This window comes from Neovison vison, chromosome 12 (genome assembly GCF_020171115.1).
Source record: "Neovison vison isolate M4711 chromosome 12, ASM_NN_V1, whole genome shotgun sequence".
Classification (NCBI taxonomy): Eukaryota; Metazoa; Chordata; class Mammalia; order Carnivora; family Mustelidae; genus Neogale; species Neogale vison.
In genome coordinates, this window is record NC_058102.1 from 129,019,527 (window position 1) to 129,043,948 (window position 24,422).

The following is a 24,422-nucleotide window of genomic DNA, read 5'->3' on the forward strand; positions in this document are numbered from 1 at the left end:
GGAGACTGCAGCGTCTGGGAGCCCCCCAGTGAGTTGGGGCTCCCCAGGCGAGGAAGGGCAGTGGGCAGGCCCCATCAGACCCCCCAGTCCTCTCATGTGCCAGTGGCCTTTTAAAGTGACGGTAACGGGAAGACTGGACGGTCAGACAGATAAAGGGCACTTCTATTTTCCCGTGCCCAGTGCGACATTAAAGGTTTTACGCTTGATTGTAAATTTATTGCTTGATTGTCCTAACAGCCTATGCAGCAGCTACCATTATTTCCTACTCCCCCGGTCGAGGAATGGAGACAAAGGAGTAAACCAAGTCACCGCATGTCACAGAGCTGGGCCTTGAAGCGTGAGTAGCTAAGTCTGCCCCTGGTGGCTCTGGAAAGGGGAGGCACTGGGCCTGGAGAAGGGGGCTGCCAGCGGGTCGCTGTGGGTGCCTGACCCCCCCACCCCACATCATCTGCGGGCTCTAGTGGGGAACGGAACTCTGCCCACCAGCCTAGCTTGGGGGCTTCTCACCTTCATCGCCTTCTATCCTTATTCATGTAGACTGACTTTTTTTCTAGATAGAATTAACTAATGAAGATAGCCGCACATAATTCTTAGCCAGCTAGCTCTCAAGTGAGCGGGTATCTGTCTTCCTGAGCTCCTGCGGCCGGCTACCCATTAGCTTCTGAAAGCGGTGAGCTCTTTGGTCAAAGACATACATTACGTTAATTCTTACATGTTAGTTCACTGTGTGCTCCTTCAAAGTCCTGTGTTTGCTGATTGTGGGTGCTACTGAGTTTGTTTGCAGGAAAGTAAACTTTGTAATGATGAGAAAGAAAATAATCTGTAAAATACCCAGATCTTTTTTCTCCTTTAACACAGTCTTTGTTTAAACAATATAGCACAATATTTAAAAAATTTTTTTAATTTTTTTGTTTTGTTTTACTAAGGCACATGACGTATAGAAATACTGAGGTACAAAATGCAAATTTCTGCATAAGACTTTTAAAATAATCATTTTTGGAAAATGAAGGTGAACATCATCTTCCAGAATATTCAGCTTTTAGCTTGTTTTTTCTTTTGGACCAGTTCAACCAGCAACTTGTATCTAGCGATACAGTCTTCCTGTAGGAAGAGAAAAAGAGAGGTGAGACGGTTATTTCCACAAGTCAGTGAGTGTCGTGGCCGAGCCCACGGTGGCCTGCCTGCTGGCTGCACCCTGTGTGAGTGGGGCGGCCTCGAGTCTGTTCGCTCGGCACAGAGCCTGCCCGCGACTGGCTGGCTGGGTGCAGCTGCTCACCGTAGATGAGGCCACCGGAGAAGGCTAGCGGGAGTCCTGCCCCAGGGGGAGTGTGAATCCCTGCGCTGAGGGGCCCAGGGCCGCTGTGTGTCAGGCGCACCATTGTTACTGTGATTAGGACTTCCAACTTGCTAACAATAATGATCCAAAAATGATCATTTTATATTTTACTATAACATCATATGGCCCTATCAGAGGAACCAAAAAACTTGAGGCCAGGCATTCATGATGCCCTTTCTCGTCTGGGTTTGCCTCTCCTTAAGGGGCTGCTGGGACCTTCCTGCGGTGGTCCTGTTAGCCTCCTAGGACCCTGGCAGGCAGTGTGCCAGACTCTTCCTCCAGCTTGTCCCAGCTCCCGCCCCCTACATCCCCGGCCCATTGCCACAGAACTACCAGCTTCAGATCCCAGCTGCCTGCAGCTGTCACCCCGTGGGGTGAGGATGCAGGACTAACGCAGAGCTGGAGGGAGACTAGGGAGGGGCTTTATTACTCTCATGTTTGTCACAAGGTACTTTCCAGAATCCATTTCTGTTTCTGTTCAAAGTATACTCCCCTCAAAGGCACTGGAAGCCTTCACTAACTTGAGGTCTAGGGTGAAATGATTTCTGCTCTGTGCCAGATGCTTTGATCAGCCACGGACAGAGCATGAATGTTCATTCTCTTCCTAGGATTCTAGCTTAGCCGTGGTGTGAGAGTTTCTTCATATAAGTGCTTTTTCTGGCTCCCCAGAATCTACCTATATAGGGTCTTTGAAAATATCAGCCTTTTCTTCTAACTCTGCTGCCCACTAGCACAAGCTAGTGCATGACCTCAGTGCAGCCCAACATTACACTGAGGACAGCGCGACCCTCCTGAGCCCTGAGCACCCCCCACCACCCCAACCCAGGATGCGCCTCCGGCAAAGGCTCCTCCTTCAGGGCCAGATACCCAGTGGCCTGGAGGCCACTTACAAGGAGCCGCTCCAGAGCAGGCAGAGCCAGCAGGCAACCTCTCCCGGAACTGGTTCTATAGTCCAGGCTTAAAGGGACCACTTGCAGGACAATAAAAGTGCTGCTTATTTCTGGTTCAAACAGGATGGTTTCCAAACCCTGAGGCATTGAGTTTCTGAATGTTCTATCCTTAGGAATCCACAGTTCCAGCTCCTTCGTTTCAAGCCAATGTCAATTCATCACACATGTAGATGCCTGTGTCCTGACAGATGCTAGAGAAATTCAGGGAAAATAATTACTTCTGGCAAACCAGTTGGAGAGGCTGGGAGAATCTGTGTTTCTCAAATAGATCAACTGCTAATGGTTTATTTTTCTCCCCGGGAATTCTCAACTTCATCATTTTCAAGTAGGTGATAGACATGTAGACCTGTACACACGGGGACATTCATGGCCACGAGCTAGTTTTCCAACATAGAATTTCAATTAAAAAAAAAAAAAGTAAATTAACATCAATGTGCCCAGAGGCTACTGAGTGATCTAGGCACAGAAGGCAGAGGAGACGCGTTCTTTCGATCTCTCAGCGTTCCTGGTGCCTCAGACTGAGAGGAGAGCGACGAGGAAAGAAACCTAGGAAACCGTGTGTGTCTCACGAAGGGCCCGAATGGGAGGCTCACACCACAAGCGCCACAGCCCCGAACTGGCAGACAGCGGGCAAAGACTGGGGTGAGGGGCTGGCTTTCCCCGGGGGCAGCCCATCTGCCCGCCCGTCTGAGGTTTCTTTTGAGAATGATCTGCAAGTGTATTTCAGCAGACCTAACAGCTGTAAACAGGGAAAAGAGCTAAGTATAAACAGTCAAGGCTCCAGGGTGGGCTGAATCCTAAATGTCCTTGCCCGGACCCCCACCCCCGCCTTCCTCTAGAGTCTGGAGTGACCTGCCCTGCAGGTCTGATGACCACAACGACACAATCACCTACCACACATATGCTCTCGGGCGAAGGCTCGTTGCAGAGCAAGAGGGCAACGTCCCCCATGATGCAGGTTACCGGAGCCTCTACCCGCGAGGGAGGGCCTGCGGGCCTGCACAGCCGCTCCTGCTGCCCTTGTGTGATGAGGCTACGGGCCAGCCGTCCCGGGCAGCTTTCAGACTGCCAGACTGGGGCGAATGCTCCAGAAATTTGGCAGACTCGTTGTGGGTGAAATTTATGTTCTCTACATGGAATTTTCCCTGAGGAAAATCCACTGGTATAGAATGTTACTTTAGACTCTTGACCTCATTTATATACACTAGTCAGTCCGGGGCACAGATTCAACATGCTGTCAGAACTACACTGGAAGACCACTGGTCAAGTAAGATCGCTTGGGCAGCTGGAGAGAGAAGCATAGGAATAAGGTGAAGGACGAGCTGCCGCAGCCACTTCAGTGTATTCTAAAACCAGTGCAGAGGCCTCCTCTTACCCGCCCATCACCCACCTTACTCTTAGATGGGACACATTTGGCTATTTTGTCCCAGCGGTCAGAGGATCCCTTTGGGTACTGCTGTAATGCTAATTCCAGAAGTTTCTGTTGACTCTGAGTCCAGGGTTCCTCGGCAGCACGAGTTCTGTCTTTCTTCTGGCTCTCCTCATCACTGGATTCCTTTTGTTCTGATATATCAAAGTCCTTCTGCCTCTTTCCTCTGAACTTCTCCTCAGGCTCCACCTTCGCAGCAGCCTCAGGCAGCCTGGCTGGCCTTCGCCTCCGTGGCCGGCTTTCCGGGACCACTGCCTCCTGCTCGTCATCATCCTCTTGCTCGTCCTCCTCATCCTCCTCCCCAGCCTGCTTTAGATCTTCTCTTTGGGTGATGATGTCATCTGGCAAGGCCGTGGTGGCCTTGGTGGGCCTGGAATTCTGAGCTGTAGATCTGAGTTCAGAGAGTCTGACCATCCCTGTGAGGAAGGACACATCACACGGACAGAAGGGTGGATCAGGTCAGGTGACACGAGTAACAACACTGCCCCCAACACAGCAGACAGTGTGGTAATAAGGCCTTCTGCATGTATTATTTTACTTAAATTTTACAGTATTCTAGAAAAATAGGTATCCTTGTCCTAATTCTACAGATGACAAAAATCGGGCTCAGAAAGCAGCAGAGGTGGCATTTGACCCCAAATTCTGCCTGATTCCAAGTTTCTGTCCTTCCCAACACTTTGAGGGACAGTGGGTTATACACAGTCTGGCTGTGACCAAAGAATGCAAAGAGCTCTTCAAGAACGAGTAACCTGCCACTTTTTAGGTAAGGAAGGATGTTCTTTACCATCCAGAATTATTACTAATTCCATTAGCAAAGCTAAAGTGAATCTGCCAAACCTTGTGCTATCTATGCTCCCCATCTGTGGGTGAGCCACCGACTCTGTGGGACCCGCTCTCCGCTCAAAGCTGCTCCTGGTGCTGCCATGTTGGACAGTAAAGGGCAAACGGACCCTGTCTCCCAGCCACGGGTGCCATCTCAGAGATCCCCCTGAATGTTCAATGTCCTAGCTCTTACTCTGTTCATACTTCTTACCCGCTCCACCGATTCTCTAGTAAGATCTGTATCTGTGCCACAGTCTACACCACACCGCCTTTCCAAGAAGACATTTTGGAGAGTGTCCTGGAGGCTGGCTTCCTTCACACAGCCTCTCATTGCCTATTTCAGCCTCTGTGCCGACAAATAACTGTGTCTGTGGAAAAGGAATCTGGAAATGCCCTCTTGCCTGAAGCTTGCAGAGCCCTGGGGATGACTTTCTGGGTTTGCTCACCTGTATTGCTTTCTTTGGGATGTGTATTTAAGTTGGAAGGCGTTAGGAAGTATTTTCTTCCTGGCTCCAAGCAAAGAGTACAGAGACTCTAGGAAAATTGCAGTTAATCTGGAGGAAACCTATTTTGAGAAATATGGAATTCTTGGGAAAGCCGCTTGTCTATTCTGAAAGACTGCCCTGTGTGCCTGGTGGTAAGGAGGTGGGCTGTGTAGGAAGCGCACAGACAATTTGTGGGGTGTGCAGAGTGGCTTCCCCCTCTGTGCCCCCTCACCCAATAACCCAATACTAGCAAAGAACAAGGCTTTCATAGATTTTTAAACTTATTAACTCCTTCATAGCATCCACTCTGTGTGTGTGTGTGTGTGTGTGTGTGTGTGTGTGTGTGTGTGTGTGTAGGGCTGGACTGTTTTGTTGGTACCTGTGATTTGACCCCTTTTAGGGATATGACCAACAGAGTTCATTGGCCTAAACTACTAAACCATTTTATTTAAAGTCGTTATTATAAAAGGGGGTTTATATTTGAAGGAATCACTTTAGATTAGTGGGATGAAGCAGGTGTTGACTCACCTGGGGAGCAGGTAACCGACTCCTTCAGCTGCTTGGCTTTGGTTGTCACCTGTTCCAAAAAATAAAAGCAAAGGAACACCTTACTTTCCATAGGAGTCTTGTAGGTCAATTGACCAATTTCACAGAAGGTTCATGGGAATAAAATGGGCTCACGGAATCTTAGGCCTGGAAGGACCTTCAGTCACCCATCCACTCATGCTCATGTCTTTAACCAACAAGGAGACTGGAGCCCAGAAAGATTAAATGGTTTGGTCCAAAACAGCCGTGTGACCGGTGCAGAGTCAGAACAAGAACTCGATCTCCTGACAACTTCTAGTTCAATGCCGGTTGCATCGTACTAGGCTACTTTTCAAAATACACTATACAAACAAGTTGTGTTTTTCAGTTAGGATTTGCTGACAGGCTATCTTTCTTCATCAGAGAATGTTATAACAATGAGTATTAGAAACAGTGGAGAGATTTACTCTTAACTAATGTTAGAGCATAAATGAACTGCAAGAACATAGAAGACTGACACTAGAGGAAGACTCTTGGTGGAGTAGGGCAGTTAGACCCAAGACCCACGAGACCTTACATACATGAGGGTGGATCCAAAGCAATATTTTTGTTCAGTGGCAATTATTTCTTTTTTTTCCTCTACAAATGGTATCACATTATTGGTCTCATTCTGTACCTTTTTTCATTTAATGATGTCTTGGAAACCTACATATGGATTTCCCTCTTTTAAAACTGAGATAAAATCTACATACAGTTAAATGCACAGATTTTAAATGTACAATTCAGTGAGTTTTAACCAAAGAAAAGGACCTATGTAACCATTTTAATTCTAATCAAATTATAGAACATTCCTATTATCCCAGAAAGTTCTCTTGTCCCCCTGATTTAATCTCTATTCTCACTGACAACCACTGCTCTGATTTTTGTTATAAACATTTTAAAATACAGAGTCAAATTAATTTAAAAAAAAAGGTTAATTGTTCAATGAATTTATCAATCAAGCCATCCTTTCCCTACTTATTTGAAATGCTGACTTTATGAAATGTTCCACTGTCTACATGAACTATTTTTCTATATTTTGTATTCTGTCCCATTAATGCATGCATATTCTTGAACCGATGTTTCACCGCTTTAATGAAATTTGAAAGTAAAACCTCAGAAAGCATGATTGTTAAGAACTCAATTAGGTAGACTTGTCTTGATCCCACCTCTTATTAGCTGGGTAACTTCAAGCAATTTCTAATCTTTTCTCTGTGTTATGCATTACCCTCTGTCATATGTGGATAATTCGAGTAATACTATTTGCCTGTTAGGTTCTAAATTTGAAATAAGCTCTTACCATGATGCTGAGCAGATATTAAAGGCTTAGTAGATACTACCTATTATAATTGACATGGATCACTTGTTTTTCATTCATACAAAGGACAAGAATTTGAGAAAATATTTAAAGCTGCTTAAGAACACTCTACACTTTTATTTCCTACTTTCCTCTCTTCCCAGATGAAGTTGTTTCTTATTTAATATAAGAAAAAAGGAAGTTCTCCAACACGAGCCTCTTTGCATTCCAACTTTCCCAGCTGATTTGCACCACCATATACCCTTCTTATCTTTTATCCCAATTCAAAGAAATTATCTTCCTTCCTCTTGAGTTTTCACAGAACTATGCTCCATCTGTGAATTTCCTTTGCTTTCATCTTCAGTTTCTCCCTGTCCATCAGATACATTCCATAATTCACACTGAGGTCAAGCGGCCTCTACTCTAAAAGATGATCTTGCATTGTCTTTTCTACTCCACTTGGCTTTCTCTTTCTCCAAATGTTCCTTCACTGCCTACTGTCCCCCCACCCCAAATAAATCTGTCCTTGCCATTCATCTGCCCTTTCTATTTTCTCCTTTGGTATCTCATACCACTGTTTAATATTACTTCAGGAAAGGAATGATTAACCTGCATCTCTGGCCCTGACCTCTACCTTGGAATAGCATGTCACAGAAATTGGCCAAATCACAACAATGGATCTTCAGATCGAAAAGGACTTCATCTATAAAACAAGAAGCTTTCTTTGTCCCAAGCATTGTTCTAAGATACCTGTCCATACACCTATTCCCCACAGCAGTCAAATTAGGTAGGTAGATATATAATTATTATCCCCATTTTACAGAATCCGAGTCCCAGGAGGCATAAATAACATGTCCAAGATTAAATAAAACGCTAATGAGTAGCTAAGCCCAGGCAAGTTGGGTTCTAAATCTTTGCTCTCAATCACTGTAACACACTGCCTTGGAATCCAAATCTCTTCTTTAATAGATGAAGAGATGGGCCATGTCTCTTTCTGCTCTGTTAACGTGGCTTCTCTCTCAAATTGCCACTAAATCTCTTCTTTAGAGGCCTCCTAGTTCCTCAAAATCATCAACTGCTCTGCTTTCGCTTCCTTCTCTTGATAGTGCTAGCATCCCAGTTACCCAGGCTCATAACCTGTTGTCAGGTCGTGGTCTTTTCTCTCGCTCCCCAGCCACATGCTCCACAGCATCAACCCCATCTGTTCCTTTCTCTCACAGATTGCCACCTCCTGGGTCAGTTCTTCATTCTCACTTGACTGAACCACTACAACAGTCTTCTAACTGGACTCCTACTTACTAATATTTTTTATAGAGTAACACTCTTACAGTGGAGTTCTGATTAGACTCCTTTCATGGCTCATCGCTGACTGTATGATGTTTAATTCCTTTTTTTTTTTTTTAATGATTTTATTTATTTCAGAGAGAGAGCACACAAGCAGGGTTGGGGAGGGGCAAAGGGAGAGGGAGGAGCAGACTCCCCACTGAGCAGGGAGCCTGACGTGGGGCTGGATCCCAGGACCCTGAGATCATGACCTGGGCCAAAGGCAGACGCTTGACTGACTGAGCCACCCAGGTCCCCTTAATTCTTAACCTGACATGCAAGGAGATCCACAATTTGATCTGTTCTCTTTCTCATAGATAGCTTTCCTTTGAGCAAAACTGAATAATTAATGCTTCCCCAGATAGTCAGAAATTCCCTACCTTGTACTTTTGCTCAACATTAACAATGCCTGACATGATTTTCCTTTCATCAAATCTCTTCTTAAATATCTGTCTAGAGCCAAACCATCCTTCAAGGTACTATCAAGTGTGACTCCCTTCTTTTTTTTTTTTAAAGATTTTATTTATTTATTTGACAGAGAGAGATCACAAGTAGGCAGAGAGGCAGGCAGAGAGAGAGAGGAGGAAGCAGGCTCCCTGCTGAGCAGAGAGCCCGATGTGGGACTCGATCCCAGGACCCTGAGATCACGACCTGAGCCGAAGGCTGCAGCTTAACCCACTGAGCCACCCAGGCGCCCCTGTGACTCCCTTCTTGATGACTTCCCTGATGTTCACTACCAGGGTGACCAATTCTGTGACAATCCCTCTTCTCTCTCAATTTCTATTATGTTTTCTAAGATGTTGTTTTTTGATTATCATACAATAAAATTATCTTTTTCACTTTTGTCACATAGTTCTATGAATTTTAACTCAGAGATTCAGCTACCACCACATATAGGATGTGAAATAAATGTTTTTTTATTGCATCTTGTTTAACAAAATATTTTAGAGATTATTGTAGAATAGTACACAAAAATCTCTCTTGTTCTTTTTTGTTTTTTTTTTTAAATAGCTTAACTGAAGGGCACCTGAATGGCTCAGTTGGTTAAGTGTCTGCCTTCGGCTCAGGTCATGATCCCAGAGTCCCAGAATTGAGCCCCATGTTGGGCTCCCTGCTCAGTGGGGAGTCTCCTTCTCCCTCTACCTCTGCACACTCCTGCTCTTTCTCACTCACTCTCTCCCAAATAAATAAAATCTTAAAAAAATAGCCTAAGTGAAATATAATTCATATACCATACAATTCACCAACTTAAAATGTATAATTCAGTGGTTTTTAGTATATTGTTATGGATGGCCATCATCATGGCCAACTTTAGAATATTTTCATCACTTCAAAAAGAAACCTTATACCCTTTGGCTATCATCCTCCCCACCTACCCCATCCCTCACCAAGCAATCATGAATCTACCTTCTGTTTCTAGATTTTCCTGTTCTGGACTGTTGTATGACTGGAATCATAATAATAAATGGATTTTTGTGGCTGGCTTCATTCCTTTAGGGTAATGTTTTCCAGGTTCATCCAAGTTGTGGTACATATCAGTACTTCATTCCTTTGTGCCGAATACTATTCCACTGTATGAACGTACTGTATTTTGTTTATCCATTCATCAGTTGATAATCATTTGCATTGTTTCAATCTTTTGGCTATTTTGGATAAAGCTATTATAAACATTTGTGTATAAGTTTTTGTTTGGGCAAAATGTTTTCATTTATCTTGGGTATATACCTAGGAGTGGAACTGTAGAGACATATGGTAATTCTATATTTAACTTTCTGAGGAGCTGCCATACTGTTTTCCAATATGGCTGCACCATCTTATATTTACACCAGCAGTAAGTGTATGAGGCTTCTGATTTTTCTACATCTTGGCAAACATGTGTTATGGAAGAAAGTTTGTTATCAAACTTTTTGATTCCAGCCATCTTAGTGGGTGTGAAGTAGTATCTTGTGGTTTTGATTTGCATTTCCCTAGAGACTAAGGATATTGAGCATTTCTCCATGTGTTTATTGGCCATTTGTACAACTTCTTTGGAGAAATGTCTATTCAGATCCTTTCTCCATTTTTTTATTTGGGTGATTTCTTCTATTATTGAATTGTAGGAGCTCTTTGTATATTTTGGATATAAGCCCTTTATGAGATAAATGATTTGTAAATATTTCCCCCATTCTGTGGTTGTCTTTTCACTTTCTTAATGGTATGCTGTGAAGCATGGAAGTTTTTAAATCTGATGAGGTTCAATTGATCTAATTATAGTTTTAGCTCTTACATATAGGGGAATATTGCCATCGTGAAAATTAAGACTTCTGATCCATGAACAGGGGACATTTTTTCATTTATTTTGATCTTCAGTTTCTTTCAACAATGTTTTATAGTAGTTTTTAGAGTTAAAGTTTATATTTCTTTTGTTAAGCTAATTCTTATGTTTTTTTTTTTTGGATCTATTATGAACAAGATTATTTTCTAAATTTTCAGGTTGTTCACTGCAGGTATAAAAATAAAACTGATTTTTGTATATTGATATGTATCTTCCAATCTTACTGAACTCATTAGTACCAACAGTTTTTAACATTAATTCCTTTGGATTTTGTATATATGAAGTCAGGTCATCTGCAGAGAGAAGCTGTTGACTTCTTTGTTTTCAATCTTCTTTGTCTTGGCTAATTGCCTTGACTAGAACCTCTAGTACAATGTTGAAATAAGCAGTGAGAGCAGACATACTTGTCTTATTCTTATCTTAGCAGGAAAACATCCCCTCTTACCCCAATGAGCATGATGATAACTGTGGGTTTTTAGTAGATGCTTTTATCAGGTCAAGGCACTTCTCTTTATTCCAATTTTTAGTATTTTTATTATGCAAGGGTGCTGGCTTTTGTCATATGCTTTTATTGAGATGACCTTGTGATTTTTTTATTCTATTGATACAGTGTAATTTTACGGTAATTTTCAAAGATTCAATATTTGGATTAAATCCTGCTTGATCAGGGTATAAAATTATTTTTATAAGTTGCCAGATTAAGTTCGCTGTATTTCATTGAGGATTTTTGCATTCATACTCATAAAAATATTTGTATGTAGTTTTCTTGTTATTTTCTGGTTTGGATAAGGATAATACTGGCTTCATAAAATGAGTTGGGAAGTGTTCACTGTCTTCTGTTTTTTGGAAGATGTTGTGAAGTTCTGGTATTCTTTAAAGTTTTGGTAGAATTCAGTGGTGAAGCCATCTAGATCTGGGCTTTTCTTCGTAGGTAGATTCTTTTATTACTAGTTCAATTGTTACACTTGTTATAGATCTATTTCAATTGTCTATTTCTTCTTGATTCAGATTTAGCAGTTTGTCTTTCTAGGAATTTTGTCCATTTCATCTATATCTATTAGAAAAATAGATATCTAATTTCTTAGCATATACTTGTTTCTGGTATAGTATTCCTTTACAGCCCTTTTTATTTCTGTAAAGCTGGTAGTAATGTCCTTCCCCCAACCCCATTTCTGATTCTAGCAGTTTGAATCCTTTCCCCCTGTTGGTCAATCGAACTAAATGTGAATTTTATTGATATTTCCTAAGCATTAGCTTTTGAGTTCACTGATTTTTCTCTATTGATTTTCTAGTTTTTTTTTTCAAAGATTTTATTTATTTATTTGACAGAGATCACAAGTAGGCAGAGAGGCAGGCAGAGAGAGAGGAGGAGAAGCAGGCTCCCTGCTGAGCAGAGAGCCCGATGTGGGGCTCGATCCCAGGACCCCGGGAACACGACCCGAGCCGAAGGCAGAGGCTTTAACCCACTGAGCCACCCAGGCGCCCCGATTTTCTAGTTTCTATTTCATTAATTTCTGCTCTTCTTCTTATCCTCTGCTCATTTTAATTAATTAATTTATTTTTCTAATACCTTAAGGTGGAAGGTTAGATTACTGATTTAGGATCTTTCTTCCTCTTTTTTTTTTTTTTTTTTTTTTTTTTTAAGTAGGCTCCATGCCCAGTGTGAAGCCTAATGCAGGGCTTGAACTCCACAACCCTGAGGTCAAGACTTGAGCTGAGATTAATTTGGACACTTAACCACCTGAGCCACCCAGGTGCCCCTCTTTCTTCTTCTTCTTTTTTTTAAGGGGGGGGAAGAGGGCTCCAGTGCAGAGCCCAACTTGGGGCTTGATCCCATGACCATGAGATCATGACCTGAGTCAGAATGAAGAGTTGGACACTTATTAACCAACTGAGCCACTCTGGTGCCCACTCTTCCTCTTTCTTAATAAAGCATTTAAAGCTATAAATTTCCCTATATGAGCTGCATTAGCTGCATTACCTAAGTTTTGGTGTGTTATGTCTTCATTTTCATTCATGTTTAAGAATTTTGATTCCCCTTGTAATTTCTTCCTTGACTCATTATTTAGACGAGATCGGGTGTGTTCAGGGTGGTATGGCTGTAGACTCATTGGTTGTTTAGGAGTCTGCTGTTCAATTTTAACATATTTGTTGATTTTCCTGTTTTTTTTTTTTCCCCCTGTTATTTCTAATTTCATTCCTTTAGGATCAGAGAACATACTTTGCATTATTTCCATCTGTTTAAACTTTTGTTTGGCCTATCCTAGAATTGTCTCATGCATACTTGAACATATATTCTTTCGCTGGATAAAGTGTTCTACAGATATGTTAGGTCTAGTTGGTTTATCATATTGTTCAAGTCTTCCTGTTGATCTTCTGTCTAGTTCTACACACTACTGAAAGTGGGGTTATTGAAACTTGCAACCACTGTTACTGAATTTTCTATTTTTCTTTAAGTAATCTCTACACCAAACATGGGGTTCAAACTCACAACCCTGAGATCTAAAGTTAAATGCTATACTGACTGAACCAGCCAGGCACCTCTTTTTTCATTTATATCCGGTTTTGTTGAATGTATTTTGGTGCTCAGCCTTTAGGCGCATATATTTATAACTGTTATATTTTTCTGGATTGGCCTTTTAAAATATTCCTCTTTATTTCTGGTAACTTTTTGTTTTAAATATTTTGTTTGATATTGGTATAGCCACTTAGCTTTCTTATGGTTGCTATTTGCATAATCCTATCTTTTCCCATCCTTGTCTTTCATTTTATTTCTCTTTGAATCTAACCGTGTATCACCTGTAGATTGTATACAGATAGATCATGATTTTTAAAAAACCCTGCCTGCCAATCTCTCTTTGGATTGTTTAATCCATTCACATTTAATGTTATTATTGATATAGCTGTTTTTAAGCTTGTCACTTTACCTTTTGCTTTTTTCTTATGATTGTTTTGTTCCTCTAGTCCTTCATTGTTGCTTTCTTTTGTGTAAGTGAATACAGTTTTTCTTTTGTATAAGTGAATTTCTAGTGTAGCATTTAAAATTTTTTTTTTAAAGATTGTATTTGTTTATTTGACAGAGATCACAGGTAGGCAGAGAGGCAGGGAGGAAGCAGGCTCCCTGCTGAGCAGAGAGCCTGATGTGGGGCTCGATCCCAGGACCCTGAGATCATGACCTGAGCCAAAGTCAGAGGCTTTTTTTACCCACTGACCCACCCAGGCACCCCTAAAGTTTTTTTTTTTTACTATTCTCTTGAGGTTTTTTTTTTTTTTTTAGAAGTTGTAGGGATTACCATATACATCTTAACTTATGAAAATCAGTTTCAGCTCTACATTAGCTTAATTCCAATGATAAAAATAAACACTACTTCTATAGAGCTCTATTCCTTTTCTCTCCAAACTGTAATATAATCATTATATATGCTATTCATGTTATAAATCCAACAATACTTTGTCATAATTATTATTTTATCACCTATAGTTTACTCAGCCCAATAAAACTTTGCTCCCACCTGCCTCCTTTGTGCTCTTAGAGCAAGTATATTATAGATAAATCATCTTTCTCTATGTAATAGGCCAAGCAAACATTATATATCTATTATACAATTGCTTTATAAAATTACTTAGGAACAACATATGCATTTCTAATGGTCTTTTATAATTCCCTATTCACCTTCACTGGTGCTTTTTGTTTTTTCATATGGATTTAAATTACCATGTGGGATCACTTGCTTTCAGACTGAATGGCTTTAGTTTTTATTCATCTTGAAGTTTTTATTTGGCCCTCATTTTTTGAAAAATAGTTTTGCTAGATAGAGGATTCTTGATTGGCAGGTTTTTCTTTGAGCAGTCTGAATGTATTATTCCACTGCACTCTGACCTCTATTGCTTCTGCTGAGAAGTGAGCTGTTAATCTTATTGGGTGTGGGAGGGAGGGGTTCCCTTGTTAGTGTTGAATCATTTTTCTTTTGCTGCTTTCAAGATTTTCTCATTTTTGGCTTTTATCATTTTAATTACATGTGCCTTCTGTCAATATCTAAGGCTTTCCTACTCAAATTTACTAAGCTTCCTGATGTATAGGCTAGTGTTTTTAAAAAAAATTGGGAAGTTTTTACCCATTATTCTCTGGATATTTTTTCTTTTCTGTCTTTCCAGTACTTCCATTATGCATATGTTGGTGTGCTTAACAGTATCTCATAGTTCTCTGAAGCTCTGTTTATTTTTATTTTTCCCCTCGTTTTTCAGCTTGAATAGTCCTTAAGTTTGCTAATTCTTTCCTCTGTCAGTTCAAATTTACTGTGGATCCTAGTCTCTAGTGAATTTTTAAAAATTTCAATTATTATATAACTCCAGAATTACCACTTCTTTTTCAAAATAATTTCTCTTCATTGATATTCCCTGTATGATGTAACACTCTCATCATACTTTACTTTTTTTATTAATGCTTTCCTTTAGTTCTGTAAACATATTTATATTGGCTACTTTGAGTTTTTTTTTTTTTTTAAAGATTTTATTTATTTATTTGAGAGAGAGACAGAGAGAGCATGAGCAAGGAGACGGTCAGAGAGAAAAGCAGACTCCCTGTGGAGCTGGGAGCCTGATGCGGGACTCGATCCCAGGACTCCAGGATCATGACCTGAGCCAAAGGCAGTTGTCCAACCAACTGAGCCACCCAGGCATCCCTACTTTGAGTTTTTTCTGTTAAATCTAAATCTGTTCATTCTCATGAGCAGTTTCTGTTGCCTTCTATTTTTCATGGTTTCTTGGTTCTTTCCATGGCTCATTTTTTTTTTTTAAGATTTTATGTATTTACTTGACAGAGATACAGTGAGAGAGGGAACACAAGCAGGGGGTGTGGGTTGAAGCAGGGAGAAGCAGGTTCCCTGCTGAGCCCGGAGCCTGATGTTGGGCTCAATCGCAGGACCCTGGGATAATGACCTGAGTCAAAGGCCAACACTTAATGACTGAACCACCCAGGTGCCCCACATTATTTTTTTTAAGTTTATTATTATTATTATTTTAGTAATCATTACACCCAATTTTGGGCTCAAACTCATGATCTGAGATCAAGAGTCACATGTACTTTTGGCATCCCCAAGACTCATTTATTTTCATTGTAAACTGAATATTTAGATAATATATGGCAGCAGTTCTGGTTACTGGTTTCCCCTTCCTGTCTTCCCTACCCGCACCCCCATCACAATTGTTATTGTTATTTGCATGTTTTTTCAGTGAATGGGTCAATTATTTTAGTGAAGTCTATGCCCCTCTGTCCCCTACAGTGTTAAGCCTCTGATGTTGCTCTTCAGGAAGGTGCAGGTATGGACAGGCCTGGTAATTTTGGATGACAGTGGTATGTGCAGAGAGAGGACTCTATTCCTCTCTTCATCTGACCCCACTGAATGTTAAACACCACTAAATGCTAACAGATGCTCTACTGTTTACAAAATGCCCTGGGGCATAAATTGCTCAATAAACAAGTCCAATCAAATTGTGGTTCCTTTGAAGTAAAGTTTCTGAAGTCAGTGTTTAATATTTGTTTTGACTTCAGGAGGTCTCCTCCCAGAGAAGGTATTGGTGAATTGGTTTGAGAATACCTGGTAATTACTCCTTGTACTGACTGAGAATTCTAAATATAGTATATATGAAAATTTGGCCTACCATACAAAACAAATAATGCTATAATCTGAGTCCTTCAGAGCTTCAGTATCAAACAGTGAAACTAATGGGATGTCACCATAGTAATCTTTGAACCACACTTTTCTCCCACTTAAAAGACAACTTAGAACTTTCTAGAAAAAAAGCAAAGCACAAATGGTTAATTTTCTAATTCTATGTGGTAAAGTAATTATTTTAATACTTTAGGCGCTTTGGGGTGCCTGGGTGGCTCAGTGGGTTAAAGCCTCTGCCTTCGGCTCAGGTCATGATCCCAGGGTCCTGGGATCGAGCCCCGCATTGGGCTCTCCACTCAGTGGGAAGCCTGCTTCCTCCTCTCTCTCTCTTTGCCTCTCTGCCTACTTGTGATCTGTCAAATAAATAAAATCTTAAAAAAAAAATACTTTAGGCTCTTTGTCAACTTCATATTTCCTGGTATCACAAAATGGTTGTATCACAATGAGAACTGCAGATGATCCTTTTTTCTTGAGAATATCTTTTTTTTTTTTTTGTCTCAGAAGAAAAGATGTATATGGTAATAATCACAAAATTGTTTTGGGGGCAAGTTTGGCATCCTCGGCATATTATTTATGATTCTAAGCAGATAAAGATATTTCTAAACAAGTAATGGTCTAATATAAAGCTTAATGGCTAGATTGCCTTGAGTATGATAGCATGTCACTTCAAGAAATGAAAATCTTCTTTTAGTGAGTATGGTCATCATCAAATCCAGTTTGTATCCTTTAAACAAATACCTAGTAGTGCAATTGCTGGGTCCTATGGTAGCTCTATTTTTAACTTTTTGAGGATCCTCCATACTGTTTTCCAGATTGGCTGCACCAGTTTGCACTCCCACCAACAGTGTCATCCTTAATTTGACTTTTTTTTTTGGCTGAATAATATTCCTTTGTGTTTCTTTATGTATATGTGTGTATACACACACATATATTTATGTATATTTATGTATATTTATGTATATATGTGTATACACACATATACATATGTATATGTGTGTATACACACATATACATATGTATATGTATACATACATATACATATAAAATGACATCTTCATTATCTATTCATCTGATAGACACTTAGGTTGTTTCCATACTTAGTTAATTGTGAATAATGCTGCTATGCACATGGAATACAGATCTCATTGAGATGATGATTTATTTCCTTTGGATATATGCCTGGAAGTGGGACTGCTGAATCATATGGTAGCTCTATTTTTAATTTTTTGAGGAACTTCTATACTGTCTTCATAGAAAATGTACTAGTTTACATTCTCACCAACAGTTTGCTGTTTGTTTTTCTCCACATCATTGTCAGCATTATATCTTGCCTTTTAGATAATAGTCATCCTAACAGGTGTGATGTCTCATTGTGGTTTTGATTTGTATTTCCTTGATGATTAGTGTATTGAGGACCTTTTCATATACCTGTTAGCCATTTATATATCTTCTTTGGAAAAATGTCTATTTAGTTCTTTTGCTCAGTTTTAAATTCTTTCTTTCTTTCTTCTTCTTCTTCTTCTTTTTTTTTTTTTTTTGCTGTTGCATTATAGGAATTCGTTATATATTTAAATATTAAATCATTATTGGATATGTGGTTTGCAGATATCTTCTCCTATTCCATAGATATCCTTTTTGTGTTGTTGATGGTTTCCTTGCTGTGCAGAAGCTTTTTAGTTTGATGTGGTCTCACTTGTTTATTTTTGCTTTTGGCATTAATCCAAAAAATCATCACCAAGATTGATGTCAAGAGGCTTACCCCCTTTGTTTTCTTTTAGTAGAGTTATGGTTTCAGGTTTTATGTTAAAGTCTTTAATCCATTTTGAGTTAATTTTTGTGTAGGTGTCCAATTTCATTCTTTTGCATGTGCTGTTTAGTTTACCCAGCACCATCTATTAAAGGGACTGTTCTTACCCCATTGTATATTCTTTGTTAAATATTCGTTGACCTTGTATGTGTGGGGTTATTCGTGGCCTCTATTCTGTTCCATTGATTGGTTATGTCTGTTTTTATGCTGGTACCATACTATTTTGGTTACTACAGCTTTTAATATAGCTTGAAATTCAAAGTGTGATGCCTCTAGCTTTGTTCTTCTTAAGGTTATTTGACTGTTGATATTTTTTTGGGGATGTCCATCCAAATTTTGGGATTCTTTGTTCAATTTAAATGAAAAATGCCACGGGAATATTGATCTATATATAGTGGATCTATAGATTGTATTGGGTAGTATGGGCATTTTAATACTATTCTTCCATTTTATTTTATTTATTTTATTATTTTTTTTAAAGATTTTATTTATTTATTTGTCAGAGAGAGAGGGAGAGTGAGCGAGCACAGGCAGACAGAGAGGCAGGCAGAGGCAGAGGGAGAAGCAGGCTCCCTGCCAAGCAAGGAGCCCGATGTGGGACTCGATCCCAGGACACTGGGATCATGACCTGAGCCGAAGGCAGCTGCTTAACCAACTGAGCCACCCAGGTGTCCCTATTCTTCCATTTTAATAATAATCTTCCATTCCATGAGCACAGAATATCTTCATCAATGTTTTATAGTTTTCAGCATGCAGGTCTTTCATCTTCTTGGTTAAATCTATTTCTAGTATTTTAGTTTTTTTCGATGCTATTGTATATGTAATTGTTTTAATATCATTTTCTGATAATTATGTTGTTTGTACACAGATATGCAACTCTTTTTTGTATATTGATTTTGTATCCTGCAATTTTACTGAAATAGTTTATTAGTTCTAACAGGTTTTTTTTTGGTGGAGTCCTTACGGTTTTCTGTATATAATATGACATCTGCAAACAGAGATGACACTGGAGGTGAACTAGTGTCACTGTTTGGGTTGGTCATCACCAAATCTATTTCTCCCTTTTAGATCTAGATGACTTCAATAATACATGTGCCAATTTGAATTGTTTAGTGTTATTTTTCTCACAAATTCTATAATGAAGATTTCAGTTACTCATTCTGCTTTTATATGATGTGCAATTATAGAAGATAAGGTCTCTGACTTAAAGGTAGGTTGTATCAATATTCAGGACTTTTTTCTAGCCTTCTCTTGGGAGAAGACATATATTTCTACATAGGTCTCACGCAGATGAGGCTTCTCTTCTTCCTCAGTATCTGAATTAATAATATTGTGGGCTACTGCCTAAGGTAGGCTTTTGGATAACACTCTTACTACATGTGTTTTAATAGTTACAGGAATTGTAGAATTGTAGGAAAATTTGTTTTACCATTTTCTAATTCCAAGTAGAAAAAATTTTATAATCCTTCTTCTTGATACAGGTATACCTAAGTTTATCTTTAAAATTCTTATGAAATAGGGGATCTACAATCAAATCTGAGACATACGGGCTAGGGTAGAATGGATAAAAAAAATCTAAAATAGTTTCATTCCTTCTAGTGAAAACACTGATGAAAGTAACAGAAAATTAAATTAGCAAAATGAAAATTCCAAGGTCCAATTAGGATTAGTGGAGAGTTATATGGTGGCATATTTTTGTTCACTATATAGAAGAATTTTCTAATTTTCTGAGCTATATATAGTGTGTTTCTGGCATCCTCAGATAACTCAGAAAATAAATGTTGACTACTAGTGATAATCTCAAGTCCTGTTTTTCAAATTCTGGCTGGGTTGATGACATTTTAAGTATTACTCTAATCATAAAAATTATTTAAATAGGGGTGCCTGGGTGGCTCCATCTTTAAGTATCTGCCTTCAGCTCAGGCCATGATCCCAGGGTCCTGGGATATAATATATATATATTTATATTAATTATATAATATATAATAAAATATATACATATATAAATATATACATATTTTATATAATAAAATACACACATAAATTAATTATACATTAAATATATACACATTTTATATAATATAATATTAAATTATAATTTATATTATATATTTTATTATATAAAATATGTACATATTTTAAATATATACATATTTTATATAATACAAATTAAATATATAAAAATATATACATATATTAAATATATACATATATAACACATATTTATATATACATAATTTATATAATATATACACATATTTTAAATATATACACATATATGTATATATTAAATATATACATATTTTATATAATAAAAATTATATATATACATATACATATATTTATATATATAAAATATACATATTATATATACATATATAATATACATATATATTATATATATATATATACACACACATACACATACTCAGTAATTAAAGGAATAAAGTCCTGAAAATTCATTATTTTCATTCAGTAGTATTTAATCTTGGCCAACTCTATATGAATTGAACACCCATTATAACTGAGTACTACTGTACCTTTCAAGTACAAAGGGCATTCTGTTATTTGAATATTAAATAAACCACCTAAAAATGTTTCCAACTGGTGGAAAGCAGTGCTGTTCATTCTTATTATTTCTTCAATGTCTTTAAACTTTTCTATAGATGCTCTGGAGAGAAAAATATAAAAAATAATAATAGAATTCATCTTAACTATTTAAAAAGAGAGCCTTTCATTAAATTCCTGATTAACTTTACAAGTAATGTGAGATGTTTTGGCTTTTTTCTTGGGGGGGGTTCCTTTTTTAATTTAAATTCAATTAATTAACATATAATGTATTATTAGTTTCAGAGGTAGAGTCCAGTGATTCACCAGTTGCATAGAACATCCAGTGCTCATTCCATCAAGTGACCCCCTTAATGTCCATCACCCAGCTACCCCATCCCCTGACCCACCTCCCCTCCAAGAACCCGTAGTTTGTTTCCTATGATTAAGAGTCTCTTATGGTTTGTCTCCCTCTCTGGTTTCATCCTATTTTAATTTTCCTGGGTTTGTTTCTTTTACTAACCAGAATCATGCTATATATATTGTTCTTTGGTGTGCTTGTTGGCAATGTTCTCAGCCTAAGACACTCCTTTTATCCATTATATATTCCACAGAATTAGTGTCACTGCTTGGGTTGCTTCATTCAGCTGTTATTATAAGGCTGACTTCTGTGCACAAACTTGAGCACCGGGGCTGGAATTTGAGGGGAAGAGCGTCAGTTTGAGCCCTTGGTAATCTGAGGTGAAAGTGGCATTGAGTAGGTAGCAGGGCGTGCATGCTGACTCAGGCAGGAGGGCGGCTGGACTGTGAATTTGGGACCCACAGGCTGATGGCATCATGTGTGATAGGGACATGGCTGGTTTTGCTTTTAACTTTTGCTTTTCTGGGAAACTCTATTTCTCCTTCTATTCTAAATGAAAACCTTGCTGGACAGAGTATTCTTGGCTGTAGATTTTTTCCTTTTAGCCATTGGAATTTATCATGCAGCTTCCGAGCTGTAGAGTTTCTGCTGGAAAAAACCTACTGATAGCATTTTGGGGTTCCTCTTGTATGTCACTGCTTTCCTTTCTCTTGCTGCTTTTAAATTTCTCTCTTTATCACTACTTATTGCCATCTTATTTACTTTATGTCTTGGTGTAGACCTCTTTGGGTTGGTGGTGTTGGGAACTCTCTGTGTCTCCTGGATTGGGATTTCTCTTTCCTGCCCCAAATTCAGGAAGTTTTTAGCTCTTATTTCTTCAGAAAATCTTCTGCCCTATCTTCTCACTCTTTTCCTTCTGGCATCTCTATAATGCGACTGTTGTGCTTGACAGTGTCGCTGAATTCCCTGGGTCTATTCTCATTTTGTGTACTTTTTCCCCCTATCATCTTCTCAGCTTGATTACTTTCCATGACTCTGTCCTCCAGGTGGCTGATCTGTTCTGTTTCCTGTCGTTTGCTATTTATTCTAGGTGGTCTATTTTTATTTCCATTTAGTGAGTGCAGTAGCTCTAACTGGTTCTTTCTTATGTCTGCTATCTCTTGGTGGGGGATCTCATGGAAGTTCTGCACTCCTTTCTCCATTCTAGTGAGTATGTTTATGAGCATTACTTTAAATTCACTATCAGACATATTACTCACCTCCATTTTGTTTAGGTCTCTTCTGATTTTGTTCCACTCTCTCATTTGGGACATATTCCTCTGTCTCCTCATTCTGTCTATTGCTGTGTCTGTTTCTCTGTGATAGGAAAGTCAGCTATGTTTCTCACACTTGAAAGTAGAGGCCTGATAAAAAAGAGGTCCCACAGTGCATGTCCCAGAACATGGCACTTCAGGGGTGTCTTCTATGTGTGTTGCCACAGGGGTGTCCTACCATTGTGGTGGAGCTGTGTTTGCTTTCAGTTCAAACTGCAATGGCTCTCTGCCTGTTGTGGCCAGAGTCTGGTCCCTGTGGTGTTAGTGGGCCAGTTGGGGGCTTCCTTGGGCTTGAATTCAGTCACACCAGGAGTTTACCAGAGATAAAGTAGCACCAAACTGCAGGCACTTTCCCTGTGTTGTCCCCTAAGAAGCTTTTGGTGGTGGGTGGGTGGGGCCTACAGTCAGACCAGCTGCCTGCCCCCAGCCCACTGGGGTCAGTCAGACTGGTTTGTGGTTCTCCTCCCATCTTCCCGGGGCAGGACTCACTCTGGAGTGGTGCTAGCCCTCGTCTGGGCTGCTTACACACTGTCAGGCTTGTGGCAGCGCTTTGATGGGATTTTGCCATGAGCGATGGGAGAGGGTTGAGCTACTTGCTGTGGCCTCTTGTCAGGCCATAGAGTCTGTTCTATCCGATGTTTTCACTTTTGAGTCATAGGAGAACCTTATATATTTTAGAGATTAATCTTTTATCAGATAGAAGGTTTGCAAATATTTTCTCCCACTCCACAGATTACCTTTTCATTCTGTTGACTGTTTTCTTTTTTGTGCAGAACTTTTAAGTTTGATATAGTTCCACTTGTTTATTTTTGTTTATATTGCTCATGCTTTTGGTGTCTTATCAGTGAAATCATTGCAAGACCAATGTCAGGATGCTTTCCCCTATTCTAGGAGTTTTAGTTTCAGGGCCTATGTTTAACTCTTTAATCCAGTTTGAGTTGATTTTGCATGGTGTAAAAGTCCAGTTCATTCTTCTGCATGTGGCTATCCAGTTTTCCTAACATCATTGCTGAAGAGACTATCCTTTCCCTATTGTGTATAGTTGGCACCCTTGTTGAAGATCAGTTGACTGTGTATGTGTGTATTTACTTCAGGGTTTTCTGTTCTGTTGTCCATTTGTTTTCTTTCTAGTACCACACTGTTTTGATTACTGTAGCCTTATAATATATTTTGAAATCAGGAAGTGTGACGCTTTCAGCTTTGTTGTTCTTTCTCAAGATTGTTTTGGCTGTGTCCTTTGTAGTCCCATACAAATATTAGGATTGATTTTCCTATTTCCGTAAATCAATAAAACTTTTATAATAAAAAAAAAGAATGAGGTAGATCTTTTATATACCGATATGGGAAAATATTAAAGGCAACATATTCTTTTTCCTTAGATTCTTAAAAGTAGTTTTAAAAATCAAGGTAATATATGTTATTATATTAATTATATATAATATATAATAATTATATATTAATAGTACTTATATTAATTAATATGTAATAGATAAATTAATATATAATTAATATATTAAAATAACTTTAAAAAAGGCTTTAAAAATATTATTTTAAAAATAGCTTTTAAAAAAAGCAGTATACAACAAGGGCTTATGAAGAAAAGCAACATACCCTACATCCAGAGTCAGTAATTTCTGTTCATAGTTATGATAGTTATTGTTTACAGTGTATGTATAATTAAATAACATGCTTTTGGTATATTATATCCTGAGTTCAACCTCTTTTTCCAAACTCTTTCAATAACCCTTGGTCCAAACGACCATCATCTTTTGCAGGAACAACTGAAACAGCATCTTACTTAGCCTGCCTTCCTGCTTGCATACTTTTCCTACCACAATGTCTTCTCCACAGAGCAGTCAGAACGACCCGTTTAGATCTTGCACTCCTTTGCTCAAACATTTCCAGTGTTTTAACCATCTCACTCAGAGTAAAGTCCACACTCTATTGTGGCCAGCAAGGTTGTAGATAGCCTGGTTGTCCACTGCTTCTTGCCTTCATCTTTTATAATCCCCTCCCACTCACTCTTTTTTTTTTTTTAAATCTTTTTATTTTATTTTATTTTATTTATTTATTTGACAGACAGAGATCACAAGCAGGCAGAGAGGCAGGCAGAGAGAGAGAGAGGAGGAAGCAGGCTTCCCGCTGAGCAGAGAGCCCGATGCGGGGCTCGATCCCAGAACCCTGGGATCATGACCGGAGCGG

The 24,422-nt window shown here is 39.0% G+C and overlaps 1 protein-coding gene across 1 annotated transcript in view; it reads right to left on the reverse strand.

The window, feature by feature from the left end:
- Positions 1 to 885: 885 nt before the first annotated feature.
- Positions 886 to 24,422, reverse strand: part of DNAJC1 (DnaJ heat shock protein family (Hsp40) member C1) — a 228,442-nt gene continuing 204,905 nt past the window's right edge. The window contains exons 10-12 of the mRNA XM_044228968.1: positions 5,551 to 5,599; positions 3,677 to 4,131; positions 886 to 1,101 (exon numbers count right to left, since the gene is read on the reverse strand). Coding sequence (XP_044084903.1) covers positions 1,033 to 1,101; positions 3,677 to 4,131; positions 5,551 to 5,599 — 573 coding nt within the window. The 3' untranslated portion in view covers positions 886 to 1,032. The remainder of the gene's footprint in view (positions 1,102 to 3,676; positions 4,132 to 5,550; positions 5,600 to 24,422) is intronic.